The sequence below is a fragment of the Hyla sarda genome, chromosome 2 (genome assembly GCF_029499605.1).
Source record: "Hyla sarda isolate aHylSar1 chromosome 2, aHylSar1.hap1, whole genome shotgun sequence".
NCBI classification, from domain to species: domain Eukaryota; kingdom Metazoa; phylum Chordata; class Amphibia; order Anura; family Hylidae; genus Hyla; species Hyla sarda.
The window spans coordinates 365,450,854-365,470,282 of record NC_079190.1 but is presented as its reverse complement, the minus strand read 5'-3'; the positions used below and the strand labels follow the sequence as shown (position 1 = coordinate 365,470,282).

Here is a 19,429-nt window from a genome sequence, read left to right as displayed (position 1 = left end):
CTGCAAAATTCACTCTCCAAAATCCCATTGTCGCTCCTTCCCTTCTGAGCCCTCTAGTGCACCCACAGAGCACTTTACATCCACATATAAGATATTTCCTTACTTGAGAGAAATTGGGTTACAAATTTTTTGGGGATTTTTCTCCTTTTACCCCTTGTAAAAATAAAAAATAAATGGCTCTACAAGAACATGCGAGTGTAAAAAATGAAGATTTTGAATTTTCTCCTTCACTTTGCTGCTATTCCTGTGAAACACCTAAAGGGTTAACAAACTTTCTGAATGTAATTGTCAATGCTTTCAGGGGTGCAGTTTCTATAATGGGTTCAATTATGGGGTATTTCTCACAGAAAAGCCACTCAAATCCACTTCAAACTTAACTGCTCCTTGAAAAATTCAGATCTTGAATTTTTTGTGAAAATTTTGAAAATTGCTGCTATACTTTGAAGCCCCCTAATGTATTCAAAAAGTTAAAACATGTCAACTTTATGATGCAAACATAAAGTAGACATATTGTAATTGTGAATCAATTTATCATTTATTTGGAGTGTCCATTTTCCTTAAAAGCAGAAAGTTTTTAAGTTAAAAAAAAGTTCAAAATTTTCAAAATTTTCGTTTGGGATTTTTCACCAAGAAAGGATGCGAGTAACAATTTTATTTTTACCAGTATGTTAAAGTAGAATATGTCACAAAAATACTTTCTGGGAATCAGAATAAAAGATAAAGAAAAGCATCTCAGAGTTATTAATGCATAAAGTGAGAGTGGTCAGAAGTGCAAAAAAGTCCTCAATTGTCCTCTTAAGGACATAGGTCATACCTTTACGTCCTACGCTTGGTCCCGGTGTTTAAAACGGGGTCACACCGGGTCGTTCCTGGCTGCTATTCATAGCCGGGACCCTGGGCTAACAGCTTGCGGCACCGATCGTTGTGCAGTGCGCTATTAACCCTTCAGACACGGCGATCAAAGTTGACCGCCGCGTCTGAAAGTGAAAGTAAACGCTTCCCGGCAGCTCAGTCGGGCTGATCGGGAGATCGCGATAAAATCACGAGGTCCTGATCAGTTTGGACGTTAGCAGAGGTCCCCTTACCTGTCTCCACCGTGTCCAATCTGGGTTTGATTGCTCCAATCCTGTGCTACAGGCTTGAGCAATCGAGCCCCTATCTCTCTGATCCATGCAAAGCTATGGCTTTGCAGGGATCAGCATAAGAGATCAGTGTGTGCAGTGCTATAGCTCCCTATGGGAGCTATAGCACTGCAAAAAAAAAGTGAAAAAAAAGTTAACAAAGGTCATTTAACCCCTTCCCTAATAAAAGTTTGAATCACCCCCCCCCCTTTTCCCATAAAAAAACTGTGTAAATAAAAATTAAAATAAACATATGTGGTATCGCCGAGTGCGGAAATGTCCGAACTATAAAAATATCATTAATTAAATCGCACAGTCAATGGCGTACGTGCAAAAAAATTCCAAAATAGCGTATTTTTGGGCACTTTTTATATCATGAAAAAATGAATAAAAGGCGATCAAAAAGTCCGATCAATACAAAAATGGTACCGATAAAAACTTCAGAACACGGCACAAAGAATAAGTCCTCATACCGGCCCGTACGCGGAAAAATAAAAAAGTTAGAGGATGAGAATTTTTTACATATAAATTTTCCGAATTACGACAATATCCAAGCTATATAAGTAGGGTAGGGTATCATTTTAACTGTATGGACCTACAGAATAAAGATAAGGTGTTATTTTTAACGAAATATGCACTGCGTAGAAACGGAAGCCCCCAAAAGTTACAAAATTAAATTTTTTCGTCAATTTTGTCGCACAATGAATTTTTTTTCCATTTCGCCATGAATTTTTGGGAAAAATGACTAATGTCACTGCAAAGTAGAATTGGTGGCGCAAAAAATAAGCCATCATATGGAATTTTATGTGTAAAATTGAAAGCGTTATGATTTTTAGAAGCTGATGAGGAAAAAATGAAAATGGAAAAACCCTGCGTCCTTAAGGGGTTAAGGTGAAAATGGGCTGAGTCCCTAAGGGGTTAAATACACTTCTGGCTTTGTCTCAAAAACTGCAGTGGCATTATCAATATAGTTTTAATAATATATATAGTTATATAATTTTTGAGCAGTTATGAGTGCAGAACTGAACCTTCACTTTAATTTTAATTAAATTCTACATATAATTCTTCTAGTGCTAAGCAGTGTTTTTTGGTGTAGCAGTTACAAAAAAGATGATCGGCTTGAATGTTTGCATAAAAAAAAATTGTTCACAAATGTGTCTAACACGTTTAGCAAATGACCATGACATGTCTAGAAAATTGTGTGCAGGTATTCCCAGTATATAGTGGTTAGTATCTACCAAAAGTGGTTCAAGGAAGGGCAACCATTAAAATTATAGCAAGGTCATAGGCGCCCTTTACCCTGCTACAAGTTTATTGGTTGTTCTTTCTTGGAACACCCTCTCCTGCTTTTGCCCAAATTGCTGAATGAGTTAATGCCATAGGTATGATGAAAAGGCGTCAGGACACACAGTGCATTGCATCACAAAGTACTGTATGCTCATGCTGACCCCTATCCTTGGCGATAAGTACCTACAGTGGATAAAGATTTTCTAATCTGGTGAATTATGTTTCTTTTACATCATGGGGATGGCTGGCTGCATATGAATCATTTACCTAGGAAAGAGATGGGACCAGGATTAACTTTAAATTCACATTTGCATGCAGCATAATAGCCTTCATTTTCTAAGAATATTATAACCTAAACTTGTCCTTTTGATACAAGATAACTAAATATTGAAATGTGCAATCATCTCATTAACTGTTAGCTTTGTGTAGATCTCAATTGATATAGATACTGCATAAATGAACAGTATCATGAAAATCTGATTGAAATACCAGTATATAACATTTCAGCATATTTATGAAGTGTTCAGCATATAGGTCAGTTATGTTTATTCTTTTCATTTAGATTAGAAGAAAGAGAGGCTCAAATGGAAGCATTCAAACTGGAAGTAATGAACAAATCTAACCATCTTGGTAGGCATTAAAATTTTAATATTCAAGTATTAGTTGTAAGTTGTAATCAAGGCTTAGGCAATGTTCATGGAATTTTTGGTACACAATGGCCCTGATTTACTAAGAGTGGAGTGTTTATTCTGGAGTGATTTCAATATCATCATTTTTTTTTCAAGCTTATTTACTATTCTGTCGCACATTTTGGTTTTTTTTTCTGTCGCACGTTTTTTTGTGTCGCACTAGTCAATTGTGTCGCACAAACTCCGAGCTAAAGAAATTAGTTCTGTGAGTCAAAATCGATTAGACTTGTTTGTTTAAAAATGTTTTCATGAATCAAAAGTATTCATGTGTTATAATTTTTCAAACATTACAACAATTATCCTTATTTATCAGCTTGGGTGTTCAATTGATTTAAACCTAATATTGCAAATGTGTTAAAAAAAAATTAGACACTAACAATCACAAAAGCATTCAAGATTTTATTCATAAAAGTGTTGAACTGTACAAAATGTTTTCCGGTTATAAAACAAGTTACTTTCACACAAAACACAACAGTCCCTTGTTGGAAATCACTCAATTTTTGGAATTTCACTCGGCCTCTTGGCTGTCGGTTATTGTGTGAGGCAAACTCACACTTTTTCTCGAGTGATTTTGGAAGTATTTTTTTAGTTTTTGTTGGTAAAACGCCCATTTTTGCATAAAACACGCCCATTTCAGAGTGAAAAAAAAACACTCCGAGTGTTTTCTAAAGTGTCGGTTGTGCGACTTAAATTTCGTCACATAAATAGTCGCGCAGGCGTTGCAACTAAAATTTAGGCGCAATAACCGAGAAAAAGAGTCGGTTGGACTTTAGTAAATGAGGGCCTATATATCTCTTTTATACAGAACTGTAATTGTGATGGTATATAATTTATCGTGCCTTCTAATGCACCTTCTTATGCCTCCTGCACGGGGTTTTAATTTATGTAAGATTCTGTACAAATAAGACAAAAAAAAATAATCAAAGGATGCTCCATCGCCCTTTATATTTTTCCCAACAAGCACTATGCACAGTCCAGTGGAGCATGTAAGGCAGTGGAAGGAAGCTTTATAGCAACATTGTAAAGCATCCATTCATGCTGCATTTACTGCTGAAGAGGCCAATCTCTTTCCTTCCTCATTTCTGTGCAGCTGCCAGAACTCCGCTCACCCCTGTCCAGCACCTCTTGGTTTGAGAACGTGATGTCACACTCCCACTCAGCCAATCAGCGGATTAGGCGGGACATTAATGCAGCCACTGATTGGATGAGCAAGCATTGGATCATGTCACCAAAACCTAAATTGCTGGATAGCGGACAGAGGAACACTGTTAAACTGGCAGCAACCAAGGAAAGAGAAAGGTAAGAGAGTGTTTGTTTTTTTTACTAACCCCTCCGTGACCAGATTACACCTTATTTATGATTGTGCTGATTATAAATTTACAACTGTACATGTTGGAAAAGTTGAACAGAATATATGCATATGTCCATTAGAAAAAAAAATGTGTATTTGCTTAATTACTTGTATCATAATTTATTAATGCCCTTGTGTTACTTGACCAAATATTTACCAACATATTCTTTTAACTTGTTGAGGACCAAGGGCGTACAAGTACTCTCTTACATCCCGGTACTTGAAGACCAAGGGCATACATGTAGGCCCTGTTCCCGTTACTAGGGTTTCAAGCGCACTCACAAGTTGAACACGCTTCAAACCCTGTCAGCTGATGCCTGGCATTAACCCTTTCAACGCAGTGATCAAAGTTGATTTTGGCATCTAAAACAAATGTAAAAGTATCCTGGCTGCTCAGTGGAGCTGATCGGGACCATCGCGTTGAAACCGCACTATCCCAATCAGCTGAGAGGACGGCGGGAGAGCCCTTACCTGCCTCCTAGCCGTCCAGTCTGTGCTCTGCTCATCCAGGGAGCTTCAACAGGCTGGAGCAGCAGAGCACCGATAACACTGATCAATTCTATGCTATGGCAAAGCATTGATCAGTATAGGGGCTGAAAAAAATAAAAACAAAGTGTAAAATAATTACCGTATATACTCGAGTATAAGCCGACCCGAGTATAAGCCGAGACCCCTAATTTCAACCCAAAATCCCAGGAAAAGTTATTGACTCGAGTATAAGCCTAGGGTGGGAAATACCTCATCCCCCCCTGTTATCATCCAGACCCGTCATTAACATCCTCATCATCCCCTTGTCATCATCCCACACATCCCCCCTTCATCATCCCCTTGTCATCATCCCACACATCCCCTTATCATCCCACACATCCCCCCTTCATCATCCCCTTGTCATCATCCCACACATCCCCTTATCATCCCACACATCCCCCCTTCATCATCCCCTTGTCATCATCCCACACATCCCCCCTTCATCATCCCCTTGTCATCATCCCACACATCCCCTTATCCCACACATCCCCCCTTCATCATCCCCTTGTCATCATCCCACACATCCCCTTATCCCACACATCCCCCTTCATCATCCCCTTGTCATCATCCCACATATCCCCCCTTCATCATCCCCTTGTCATCATCCCACACATCCCCTTATCATCCCACACATCCCCCCTTCATCATCCCCTTGTCATCATCCCACACATCCCCTTATCATCCCACACATCCCCCCTTCATCATCCCCTTGTAATCATCCCACACCCCCCCCCCTTCATCATCCCCACCCCCCTTCATCATCCCCACACCCCCCCCTTCATCATCCTCTTCTCATCATTCGCCCTCAGTGGTCTTCAACCTGCGGACCTCCAAAGGTTTCAAAACTACAACTCCCAGCAAGCCCGGGCAGCCATCGGCTGTCCGGGCTTGCTGGGAGTTGTAGTTTTGAAACCTCCGGAGGTCCGCAGGTTGAAGACCACTGCGGCCTTCAACATGCGGACCTCCAGAGGTTTCAAAACTACAACTCCCAGCAAGCCCGGGCAGCCATCGGCTGTCCGGGCTTGCTGGGAGTTGTAGTTTTGAAACCTCCGGAGGTCCGCAGGTTGAAGACCACTGCGGCCTTCAACATGCGGACCTCCAGAGGTTTCAAAACTACAACTCCCAGCAAGCCCGGGCAGCCATCGGCTGTCCGGGCTTGCTGGGAGTTGTAGTTTTGAAACCTCCGGAGGTCCGCAGGTTGAAGACCACTGCGGCCTTCAACATCATCCAGCCCCCTCTCACCCCCTTTAGTTCTGAGTACTCACCTCCGCTCGGCGCTGGTCCGGTCCTGCAGGGCTGTCCGGTAAGGAGGTGGTCCGGTGAGGAGGTGGTCCGGGCTGCTATCTTCACCGGGGGCGCCTCTTCTCCGCGCTTCCGGCCCGGAATAGAGCCGTTGCCTTGACAACGACGCATCTGCGTCGTTGTCAAGGCAACGTGACTATTCTGAGGCCAGGCCCGAAGCGCTTAGAAGAGGCCTCCCCGGTGAAGATAGCAGCCCGGACCACCTCCTCACTGGACCACCTCCTTACCGGACAGCCCTGCAGGACCGGACCAGCGCCGAGCGGAGGTGAGTACTCAGAACTAAAGGGGGTGAGAGGGGGCTGGATGATGTTGAAGGCCGCAGTGGTCTTCAACCTGCGGACCTCCGGAGGTTTCAAAACTACAACTCCCAGCAAGCCCGGACAGCCGATGGCTGCCCTGGCTTGCTGGGAGTTGTAGTTTTGAAACCTCTGGAAGTCCGCAGGTTGAAGACCACTGCGGGTGGGGGAGTTCACTCGAGTATAAGCCGAGGGGGGTGTTTTCAGCACGAAAAATCGTGCTGAAAAACTCGGCTTATACTCGAGTATATACGGTAAATAAAAATTAAAAATAATCATATGTGGTACCGCCACGTGCGTAATTAAAAGGTGAGGTTAGCTAAATTGCATGGCGTACATGTAAAAAAAAAATACCAATGTCCAAATTTCAGCATTTTTGGTCACTTCATATACCATAAAAACAATGTATAAAAAGCAATCAAAAAGTCCCATCAAAACAAAATGGTAAAATTTCATGCAAATTGTGGCGTGGATCATCTCTGTGGTTTTACTTAAAACATGTAGGGGATTCTCTGTTTATATGTTACTTGATTTAATGGTGGGTTACCAGAATGGTAAATTACACTATAATTGATGTTTATCTTACAAATGGGAGTAACAACAAGAATAGCACAGCCAAACCAATGAATAGAAATAATAAATAAATAAAATAAAATAAAAAATACTCATAAAATGAAAAATAAAAGGATGAATGATGAAAATAATGAAAATAAAAATAGAATAAAAATGAAAATAAACATAAAAATAGATATGAATAAGTAGATATATATAATATATATATATATATCTATATATATAGATATATAAATAATATCTATATATATAGATATATAAATAATTTATCTAGTATTTTCTTGTTCTCATAGGGTGAGAACATTCAGTTAATCTCGCACTCCCAACACTGTGAGCTGCACAATATCTATATACATATCTTTATTACATTTTCTACCCTAATTTGTGAAGTGCTCGAGTGTTAAGGATGGATGTCTGGTCACACCTAGAGAAAAATAAATTATCGATAGAAACATTTGTTTTTAATAAAGAACAACATGATGGTGGAACTTAAAATTTTAATGTTGTACAGATACACAAAAAATTGGAAAACCAATGGGAGGTTAAAAGCCTTTCCCATCTCCTGGACATTGATATAATTCCCAAAGGTTTATTAATTACTAAAACTCCGGCGGGTGATTTGGATGGTTTAGACTTCAATAAGAAATGGGAGAGGACATTAAAAGATCAATCTAAAGAATTGGTTCAATTAGTAATAGCCAGAAGACAGGAACTTATAAGAGAGCTGGATAGTGAAATTGAAAATATATAAAAATAACTAGATAACTGTAATAAAGACAGCGAATTCCAGAGACAACAGGAGATTATATGTTCCAAACTGGAGAAGCTAGAGTCAGAAATTATGAATAGAAAGAATAAAAAATTGATTTGGCAAACCGCTAAGAATACAGTAAAACAACCAAACAGTGAAAATACAAACATGATCCCGGTACGAAATAATGGAGGATTTTTGGGGGGACGGACAGATGTATCGGGCCCCCCCCAACATTACAATCAATACGACAGACAAAAGGGTCCATCGTATTATGCACTGTCACGATGCCGGCTTGCAGGAGGTGGATCCTCTGTGCCAGAGAGGGATAGGCGTGGACCGTGCTAGTGGACCGGTTCTAAGTCACTACTGGTGTTCACCAGAGCCCGCCGCAAAGCGGGATGGTCTTGCTGCGGCGGTAGTGACCAGGTCGTATCCACTAGCAACGGCTCAACCTCTCTGACTGCTGAAGATAGGCACGGTACAAGGGAGTAGACAGAAGCAAGGTCGGACGTAGCAGAAGGTCGGGGCAGGCAGCAAGGATCGTAGTCAATAAGGTAATAGCAGGAGGTCAAGTACACAGTATGGACAAACACAGTAACGCTTTCACTAGGCTCTAAGGCAACAAGATCCGGCAGGGGAGTGCAGGGGTAGAGAAGAGATATAGTCTGGGAGCAGGTGGAAGCCAATTAAGCTAATTGGGCCAGGCACCAATCATTGGTGCACTGGCCCTTTAAGTCTCAGGGAGCTGGCGCGCGCGCGCCCTAGAGAGCGGAGCCGCGCGCGCCAGCACATGACAGCAGGGGATGGGAACGGGTAAGTGACCTGGGATGCGATTCGCGAGCGGGCGCGTCCCGCTGTGCGAATCGCATCCCCGACGGCCATGACAGTGCAGCGCTCCCGGTCAGCGGGACCGTCCGGGGCGCTGCGGAGAGAGAGACGCCGTAAGCGCTCCGGGGAGGAGCGGGGACCCGGAGCGCTAGGCGTAACAGTACCCCCCCCCTTAGGTCTCCCCCTCTCTTTGTCCGGTAACTGCCTCCCCTGGGATGAGGACACCGGGAAAGAATGGAGGGATTCCTCAACGGCAGGCAGTACAGCAGGAGTGGGAATGGGGAGGGAGGGCAGAGGGCGAGGCCTGGCACGGGGCAGTGTGACACCAGGACGGGGACCATAAGGAGGCACCGAGGCTTGCCTGACTGGACTGGGAGGGGGGGAGAGGCACTTCTTATGGCAGGCAGAGTCCATAAAGACTTTAGGGAGACCGGATACAGGGGAACACACAGGGTCACGGCAGGGAGTACTGGGAACCGGTTTAAGGCAGTCCTTGAAACAAGAGGTACCCCAGCTCTTGATCTCCCCTGTGGACCAATCCAGGGTTGGGGAATGGTGTTGAAGCCAGGGTAGTCCAAGGAGAATTTCGGAAGTGCAATTGGAGAGGACCAAAAACTCAATTTTTTCGTGATGAGGTCCGATGCACATTAGGAGGTGCTCCGTGCGGTAACGCACGGTGCAATCCAACCTGACTCCGTTGACCGCGGAAATGTGGAGTGGCTTGACGAGACGGGTCACCGGGATGCGGAATTTATTCACCAAGGACTCCCGAATAAAATTCCCAGAGGCACCAGAGTCCAGGCAGGCCACGGCTGAGAGGGAAGAGTTGGCTGAAGGAGAAATCCGTACAGGCACCATGAGACGTGGAGAAGCCGACTTAGCATCAAGAGACGCCACACCCACGAGAGCTGGGTGCGAGCGTGCGTTTCCCAGACGTGGAGGACGGATAGGGCAATCCACCAAAAAATGTTCGGTACTGGCACAGTACAGACAAAGATTCTCTTCCCTACGGCGATTCCTCTCTTCCAGGGTCAGGCGAGACCGATCCACTTGCATGGCCTCCTCGGCCTAGGCGCAGATTGCAATGGAGACTGTGGGAGAGGTGTCCAGAGATCTAAGTCTTTTTCCTGGCGGAGCTCTTGATGCCTCTCAGAAAAACGCATGTCAATGCGAGTGGCTAGATGAATGAGTTCATGCAGGTTAGCAGGAGTTTCTCGTGCGGCCAGAACATCTTTAATGTTGCTGGATAGGCCTTTTTTAAAGGTCGCGCAGAGGGCCTCATTATTCCAGGATAGTTCAGAAGCAAGAGTACGGAATTGTATGGCGTACTCGCCAACGGAAGAATTTCCCTGGACCAGGTTCAGCAGGGCAGTCTCAGCAGAAGAGGCTCGGGCAGGTTCCTCAAAGACACTTCGAATTTCCGAGAAGAAGGAGTGTACAGAGGCAGTGACGGGGTCATTGCGGTCCCAGAGCGGTGTGGCCCATGACAGGGCTTTTCCAGACAGAAGGCTGACTACGAAAGCCACCTTAGACCTTTCAGTAGAAAACTGGTCCGACATCATCTCCAAGTGCAGGGAACATTGCGAAAGAAAGCCACGGCAAAACTTAGAGTCCCCATTAAATTTGTCCGGCAAGGACAAGCGGAGGCTAGGAGTGGCCACTCGCTGCGGAAGGGGTGCAGGAGCTGGCGGAGGAGATGGTTGCTGCTGTAGCAGAGGCAGAAGTTGCGACTGAAGTTGCTGCACCATGGTGGACACTTCCGACAGCTGGTGGGTTAGATGGGCGATCTGTCGGGATTGCTGGGCGACCACCGTGGTGAGATCAGAGATATAAGGCAGGGGAACCTCAGCGGGATCCATGGCCGGATCTACTGTCACGATGCCGGCTGGCAGGAGGTGGATCCTCTGTGCCAGAGAGGGATAGGCGTGGACCGTGCTAGTGGACCGGTTCTAAGTCACTACTGGTGTTCACCAGAGCCCGCCGCAAAGCGGGATGGTCTTGCTGCGGCGGTAGTGACCAGGTCGTATCCACTAGCAACGGCTCAACCTCTCTGACTGCTGAAGATAGGCACGGTACAAGGGAGTAGACAGAAGCAAGGTCGGACGTAGCAGAAGGTCTCAACGGGTAAGTGACCTGGGATGCGATTCGCGAGCGGGCGCGTCCCGCTGTGCGAATCGCATCCCCGACGGCCATGACAGTGCAGCGCTCCCGGTCAGCGGGACCTTCCGGGGCGCTGCGGAGAGAGAGACGCCGTAAGCGCTCCGGGGAGGAGCGGGGACCCGGAGCGCTAGGCGTAACATGCACCAAGGAGATCACATCAAAATCACACACCAAACCACCAGTGGAATCACACACAATATCACAATCCACGGCCCAATCAATCCCATCAGCACTCTCCACGACCACGCTATCAGAATTACAATCAACGCAAGATCACCAGACCCACAATATTCTCGGCATCACCCTCCAACGTTTTACCCACAAATGTCTACACAACTTCATCAGAACACAACACCATTGATGAACAGCCAGATTTCACTACCAACAACTTCACGGCATTCAGTTCAACACCCACAACCACTACCACAAATGGAATCACAACAGACAATAGCATTCCAACTAACGACACCAAAAAAAAGAGGATACGTAGGAGAACAGGAAGAAAGGGACAATCACAAACAACCTCCAACAAAGATTGGAAAGACCCAGTAAATACCACCCCGAATAATATTATTTATCTTAGTGATCACGAATGTCACGATTCGGCTTGGCTGGAGGTGGATCCTCTGTGCCAGAGAGGGATTGGCGTGGACCGTGTCGGTGGACCGGTTCTAAGTTGCTACTGGTATTCACCAGAGCCCGCCGCAAAGCGGGATGGTCTTGCAGCAGCGGTAGCAACCAGGTCGTATCCACCGGCAACGGCTCAACCTCTCTGACTGCTGAGATAAGCGCGGTACAAGGGAGTAGACAAGAGCAAGGTCGGACGTAGCAGAAGGTCAGGGCAGGCAGCAAGGATCGTAGTCAGGGGCAACGGCAGGAGGTCTGGAACACAGGCTAGGATTACACAAGGAAACGCTTTCACTGGCACAATGGCAACAAGATCCGGCGAGGGAGTGCAGGGGAAGTGAGGTATAAGTAGGGAAGTGCACAGATGAAGGTACTGATGAAAACCTGATGCGCCAATCAGTGGCGCACCGGCCCTTTAAATCGCAAAGACCCGGCGCGCGCGCGCCCGCCGGGACAGCACAGACGGGGAACGGGTCTGGTAAGGGAATCGAGATGCGCATCGCGAGCGGGCGCGTCCCGCATCGCGAATCGCATCCTGGCTAGGAACATTATGGCAGCGCACCCGGTCGGAAGGTCTGACTGGGGCGCTGTGAATAAGAGAACGCCGTGAGCGCTCCGGGGAGGAGCGGGGACCCGGAGCGCACGGCGTAACAACGAACTCACAGTGGGACAACAATCTATACTGAACAAGGGGCTGACATTTGCACCAGATTATCCTCTAAACAAGTTTGACACATTAATTGGACTAGAGAAGTTTACTCGTAATTTATGTTTGAAAAAATATTTTTTGAGACATCCCCTTGAACAAATTGAAACATCATCCAAATATACTCACAAATTGTAAACCAAAATCTTGTTTTTATCCCAAGACAGAATTGGGACCTGACCTCATGTCCTTTTAAGAAGTCAGTTGAACATGACCTGAGATCTCTCCAGTATTCTAAACCCAAAACCTTTAATATATCGTTGAAGGAGAAAAAAGCTATGCAGGAACTCCAGTCTCTGTCGGAATTAACTATCCGTCCGGCAGATAAGGGCGGGGCTGTCGTATTGCAAAACACGAGTAATAATACTGTCTGAGACAGTTGAACGATCCAGTTACATACAAAAAATTAGATGCAGACCCCACTACCATTTATAGTTCACACCTACATGATTTATGTAAAAAGGCTCTTGAAGATGGTATTTTGACCGAGGGTGAATCAAAGTTCATCCTGGGCACCCCAGAACGTCTACCAGTTTTTTATTGTTTACCAAAAACACACAAAAATTACTATAATCCACCTGAGAGACCGGTTGTGTCTGGCATCAGCTCCATTACATCAAATCTTTCACAATACGTTGATCGCTTCCTCCAACCGTTCGTTCAGAAAACCAATTATTATTTAAAATACCCGACTCAGATTATTAGTTTATTAGAACACATGAACTGGTCATCAGATTATATTTTAGATACCCTCGATGTAAGTTCATTATACACTATAATAGATCACAATTTAGGCATTGCTGCAGTAAAAAGGTTTTTTGAGAAAGGTAACATTCAAAAAGAACAAATTGATTATATCACACAAGCAATACTATTTATATTAACACATAATTATTTTTACTTCGAGGGGAATTTTTATTTACAGTTAAAAGGTACGGCAATGGGCACCAGGTTCGCGTCGAGTTACACCAACCTGCTCATGGCGGTGTGGGAACAGGATACCATCACCCCCATACTCGATGCGAACCTGGTGTTCTGGAGACGTTATATCGATGATATTATTTTAATTTGGAAAGGTGCCCAGGATGGACTCGAGGATTTCATTGTCGGTCTGAATGCTAACAACCAAAATCTAATTATTCACTTCTACATTAAGTAGGGAGAAAATAGAATTTCTAGATTTGGAGATTTTTTCTTCGGATTCTAAATTACGGTGTAAAACATTTACCAAACCTACAGCCCGTAATAGCTATATTCAATACAATAGTTGCCTCCTACCAAGGTGGCTAATAAATGTCCCCAAAGGACAATACAGATGATTAAAGCGCAACTGTACCTCAGACATCCACTTTCTGAAAGAAGCCTTGACTTAAACTACTCAAGTTTTGGAAAAACAATAACCCGCACAAATACTGGAGAGATCTCTGAATCAAGTTAGGGACATGGACAGAACATCCTTTTTTATACCAAAAGAGAAGGACCAGGAGACTAGTGATCAACAACACAAGTTAATCCTCCCATTCAACACTAACCATAAAAAAGTTGAACAGATAATTTTCAAATAATTGGCATTTAGCATGTAGGGATAGATTAATAGGTGATCTGCTTCCCCCTAGGCCTCAAATAGTCTATAAAAAAGCCCCAAATTCAGGAATAACTTTAGCCCCATCTATTAAGAAACCAAGTGAGAGTAAGAAACCTCAAACCTGGATGTCCACCCAGGGCTTCTTCAGGTGTGGCAGTTGTTCCAACTGCCACATAACGGAGGGACCAAGGAAGACTCAGGAGGTACACTCTACTGTAAATTCTTACAGATGGAGGATCCCGGATTCAATTACATGTTCGACTAAGGGAGTATTATATCTCTTAGAATGCAGTTGCCACAAGCAATATGTGGGCAGAACTAAAAGGGCTTTAAAGGTACGTATTGCTGAGCATATATATATAACAGATCACTTTACTCAATATCATAACAGGGATCCCAAAAGTTTGTTGTATGTAGGGATGCAAGTAGTGAGACAAGACTGGAGAGGGGGAAGCTTTCTTATCAAAATATCGAGGATGGAAAGCCAAAAAAAAAATGAGTTTGAGTGCCTGGAGCCCAAGGGCCTCAATTCAAATATGGAGCTATTTGGATTTTTTATAGGGGGGCTTTTGCCGAGAAAGAGATATATTGCATGTTAATTTATTTATTTTCTATATACATTTCTATTTTTCCTACTTCTGCACTTATTTAAACCGTAGCATATTTTTTATTAGTAAAACCACAGAGATGATCCACGCCACAATTTGCATCTATCTTATTTCGGATTGTGGGTGTGATCCTAGTAAGGGTATAAAAATACACCTTCAGTCCAGTTCTTTACACACCACTGAAGAAGGGGTTTTTAATCGTGCTCTGACACCCCGAAACGTGTCTGGTTACTGAATTTGAGACTTTGAACATCAGTGTCAGTTCACACTACAGTTGCGGCTTTAAAGCGTTTATTGGATTGTTGCATCTGGAGAGACTCTATCTCTTATTCTATGGACCTGTATCGCTACTTATCAGCTAAACCGGTTGACAATCCTCCTCTGTAAGAACATTGTCTTAATACAGTTGGAGTTCTACTTTATCTGCACGTCACTGAATACCTGTATCTACGGCATCCAGCGCTCATTATATTATCCAGCCCGGATCACGCTATCCAGCATTCACCCGGCTCCCATACCAGGCCAGCTCACTTGCCATCAGCTGACTTTGACGTCAGATGCCAAGTTCGAGCTCGCCGGCAAAGAGCGGCTGCACATTGTGCAAACACCACGGCTGGAACGTATCTGATAACCATCTACCTGTCTCGTCAGCGGTGCGGTGAGTGGCACAGCAGTGCCAGATACTATATTTCTATTTACAGGCATTTTCAGTGTGGAGTGAACCAACCGGTGTTAGCGACCTTGTGCCATTATTACTATATTGCCTAGACAAACTGCCTATATGAACTGGATTATATGACACCTATATCGTAGGACTTTCCATTCCTCTAGGATATTTGCACTATTTTTTCAGGACATTTGCAAGATTTTTTTACAGGATCAACTTCATAGGATTTGAACCATCTATAAGACTGTTACTATTTATAGGACACTTCCTATTCCTCCTTTTTTTCTTTGTTACAGGACATGTATTGTTTGTATAGGGTTATTTATTTTACAGGTGATATATAGAGATACGTACCAAAACCTTTTTATGTTATCATTAGACACACTATCACTATCAATAAGTGTGTCAATCTATGCAACAACTATTAGATATATGAGTTATAGTAGTTGTTATGCTCATGAGAATTATCGCTCTGTAGTGTTATGCTGAATTGTTCTTTTATACTGGAATTTTATTATTATATTGCTCTACCGTAGGGCCCTGCAGGAAACGCTCTGTTTTTTACATATCTATTTTAATATATTGTGGAATAAACACATATCTATTGAACCGTCTTTTTCTTTGGGTAAACAGACATCCACCCAGATACTATATTTTTATAGGGGTCTTGCTGAGGACTGAATCCTTATTTTTATTTTATCTAGTATTTTCTTGTTTTCATAGGGTGAAAACATTCAGTTAACCTTGCACTCCAACACTGTGAGCTGCACAATATCTATATACATATCTTTATTGCAAAATTAAAAGTTTTTAGTTTTTTCCTCCTCCTCTTCTAAAAATCATAAGTGCAAAAACGAAAATTGGACTGGTCCTTAAAGGGGTTATCCAGGAAAAAACTTTTTTTTTTATATATCAACTGGCTCCAAAAAGTTAAACAGATTTGTAAATGACTTCTATTAAAAATGGTAATCCTTTCAGTACTTGTATGAGCTGCTGAAGTTGAGTTGTTCTTTTCTGTCTAAGTGCTCACTGATGACACCTGTCTCGGGAACTGTCCAGGTTAGAAGCAAACCCCATAGCAAACCTCTTCTACTCTGTCCAGTTCCCGAGACAAGCAGAGATGTCAGCAGAGAGCAGTATTGCCAGACAGAAAAGAACAAGCAGCTGATTATTGGAAGGATTTAGACTTTTTTTTAATAGAATGAATTTACAAATCTGTTCAACTTTCTGGAGCCATTTGATATATAAAATAAAAAGTTTTTTCCTGGAATACCACTTTAAGGCCAAAATGGGATTGGTCCTCCGGGGGTTAAACCTTGTTTTTGTTTTTCATTGTTAGATGAAGTTAGAAAAGAAAATGAAATTCTTAAAAAAGAAATAGAGCAGCTTCAATCTGAATTGGTAAGTCATAAGAATAAATATTATTACTTGATATTCAACATTTTAATCCTGCATTATAATGTATTTAGCAAATTGTGTTTCTCAAGGTTTTTTCATGACCCAAAAGTGAACAATGTTGTTAAAAGAATGACATAATTGAGATCATGATTATAATAAATATCCCACATAAACACAATTCTTTTTGAGTTGAATTGGGAAGAATTTTCAGACAATAAATAATAACAAAAAATACACGGAGAAGAGAGCAAATGGTCCTCCAGCCCAATTTCCTTAACCCCTTAAGGACCATGGACGTACGTGTACGTCTAAGCACCTTGGTAGTTAAGGACCAAGGACGTACGCAGTCCCTGCCGCGCGTAGGGTGGGGACCGGACCGGGGTGACTGCTGATATCGATCAGCAGGCACCCCGCGCAAATTCCCAGGGGGGTCACACTTGCGATTTGCACGATTCCGGGTCATTACGGGTCTATGGTGGCCCGGAATATAAGGGGGATCGCGGTTGTCCAAGACACCCACGATCCCCCTGAAGGGATAGGAGTGAGGTGGCAGGGGTGCCACCCCTCCTATTCCTGCTATTGAGCATCAGAAGCGACGACCAATAGCAGATCAGGGGTGGGGGGGGGGTTAACTTTCGTTTTCCCCACCCTGCCCACCCACAATAGGCGGGGCAGAACAGGGAAACGACAGGGGACCGACACCGAAGTCCACTTACCCTGCGGGCGAGTCTGCGGGCGACGGTCGGCTGCGGTGATGGGCGCAGGCGGCATGTCGTGCGGCTGGCTCTCTGGATCCGACGGAAGCCAGTAAGTTACCTAGCAACATCTGGAGTGCTACAGTTTGAGACCACTACACAGTGGTCTCTATACTGTAGCACTCCAGATGTTGCAAAACTACAACTCCTAGCATGCCCACACAATTGTCTGGGCATGCTGGGAGTTGTAGTTTTGCAACATCTGGAGGTCCACAGTTTATAGATCACTGTGCAGTGGTCTCTAACTGTAGCTCTCCAGATGTTGCAAAACTGCAAATCCCAGCATGCCCAAACAGCAAACATCTGTCTAGGCATGCTGGAAGTTGTAGTTGCGTACCTCCAGCTGTTGCACAACTAAATCTCCCAGCATGGCCTTCGACGATCAGTACATGCTGGGAGTTGTACTTTTGAAACAGCTGGAGGCACACTGGTTGGAAAATACTGAGTTAGGTAACAGAACCTAACTGTAGGTTTTCCAACCAGTGGGCCTCCAGCTGTTTCAAAAGTACAACTCCCAGCATGCACGGTCTCTCAGTACATGCTGGCAGTTGTAGTTTTAAAACAGCTGGAGGTTTGCCCCCCCCCCATGTGAATGTACAGGGTACATTCACACGGGTGGGTTTACAGTAAGTTACCTGCTTCAAGTTTGGGCTGCGGCAAATCTTTCGCCGCAGCGCAAACTCCTAACGGGGAACTCACTGTAAACCTCCGCCAGTGCATGTACCCTAAAAACACTACACTACACTAACAAATAATAAAGGGTAAAACACTACATATGCACCCCTTACAGTGTCCCCCCCCCCCCCAATAAAAATGAAAAACGTATTGTACGGCAAGCATTTCCAGACGGCCACTGACTGACCAGGCATGCTGGGAGTTTAGCAATAGCTGGAGGCACCATGTTTGGGAATCACTTGCGTAGAATACCCCTATGTCCACGCCTATGCAATCCCTAATTTAGTCCTCAAATGCGTATGGCGCTCTCTCACTTCAGAGCCCTGTCTTATTTCAAGGAAACAGTTTAGGGCCACATATGGGGTATTTCCATACTCTGGAGAAATTGCACTGCAAATTTTGCGGGGCTTGTTCTCCTTTTACCCCTTATGAAAAGGAAAAGTTGGGGTCTACACCAGCCTGTTAGTGTAAAAAAAAAAAAAAATCAATTTCTCCTGAGTACGCAAATACCCCCTATGTAGGTGTAAAATGCTCTGCGGGCGCACAACAAGGCTCAGGAGTGAGAGCGCACAATGTACATTTGAGGCCAACATTGGTGATTTTCCCAGGGGTGGCTGATTTTACAGCGGTTCTGACATAAACGCAAATAAAAAAAAAAGAAATGTGACCCCATTTTGGAAACTACACCCCTCACGGAATGTAACTAGGGGTATAGTGAGCATTAACACCCACAGGTGTTTGACAAATTTTCGTTAAAGTTGGATGGGAAAATGAAAAAAATATTTTTTTTCACTAAAATTCTGGTGTTACCCTAAATTTTTCATTTTCACAAGGGAAAATAGGAAAAAAGTCCCCCAAAGTTTGTAACCCCATTTCTTCTGAGCAAGAACATACCCCATTATGTGGATGTAAAGGGCTCTGCGGGCGAACTACAATGCTCAGAAGAGAAGGAGCGCCATTGAGATTTTGAAGAGAAAATGTGTCTGGAATCGAAGGCCACGTGTGTTTACAAAGCCCCCATAGTGCCAGAACAGTGGACCCCCCCCCACATGTGACCCCATTTTGGAAACTACACCCCTCATGTAATGTAATAAAGGTACAGTGAGCATTTACGCCCCACAGGTGTCTGACAGATTTTTGGAACAGTGGTCCATGAAAATGAAAAATTTTATTTTTAATTTGCTCAGCCCACTGTTCCAAAGATCTGTCAAATGCCAGTGGGGTGTAAATGCTCACTGCACCCCTTATTAAATTCTGAGAGGGGTCTAGTTTCCAAAATAAGGTCACATGTGGTCTGGCACCACGATGGGCTTTGTAAACGCACATGGCCCATTCCAATCAAATTCACTCTTCAAAAGCTCAATGACGCTCCTCCTCTTCTGAGCATTGTAGTTCGCCCGCAGAGCACTTGGCGTCCACACATGGGTATTTCTATACTCAGAAGAAATGGGGTTACAAATTTTAGGGGTCATTTTTTTCATTTACACATCCAACTTTAACAAAAAGTCGTGAAATACCT

General features: G+C 43.9%; 1 protein-coding gene across 7 annotated transcripts in view; it reads left to right on the top strand.

The window, feature by feature from the left end:
* SYCP1 (synaptonemal complex protein 1) overlaps positions 1-19,429 on the top strand; it is a 955,469-nt gene that overhangs the window by 355,952 nt on the left and 580,088 nt on the right. For all 7 annotated transcript variants that reach the window (XM_056558361.1, XM_056558359.1, XM_056558362.1 and 4 more), the window contains 2 exons: positions 2,971-3,038; positions 16,422-16,483. In XM_056558361.1, coding sequence (XP_056414336.1) covers positions 2,971-3,038; positions 16,422-16,483 — 130 coding nt within the window. The remainder of the gene's footprint in view (positions 1-2,970; positions 3,039-16,421; positions 16,484-19,429) is intronic.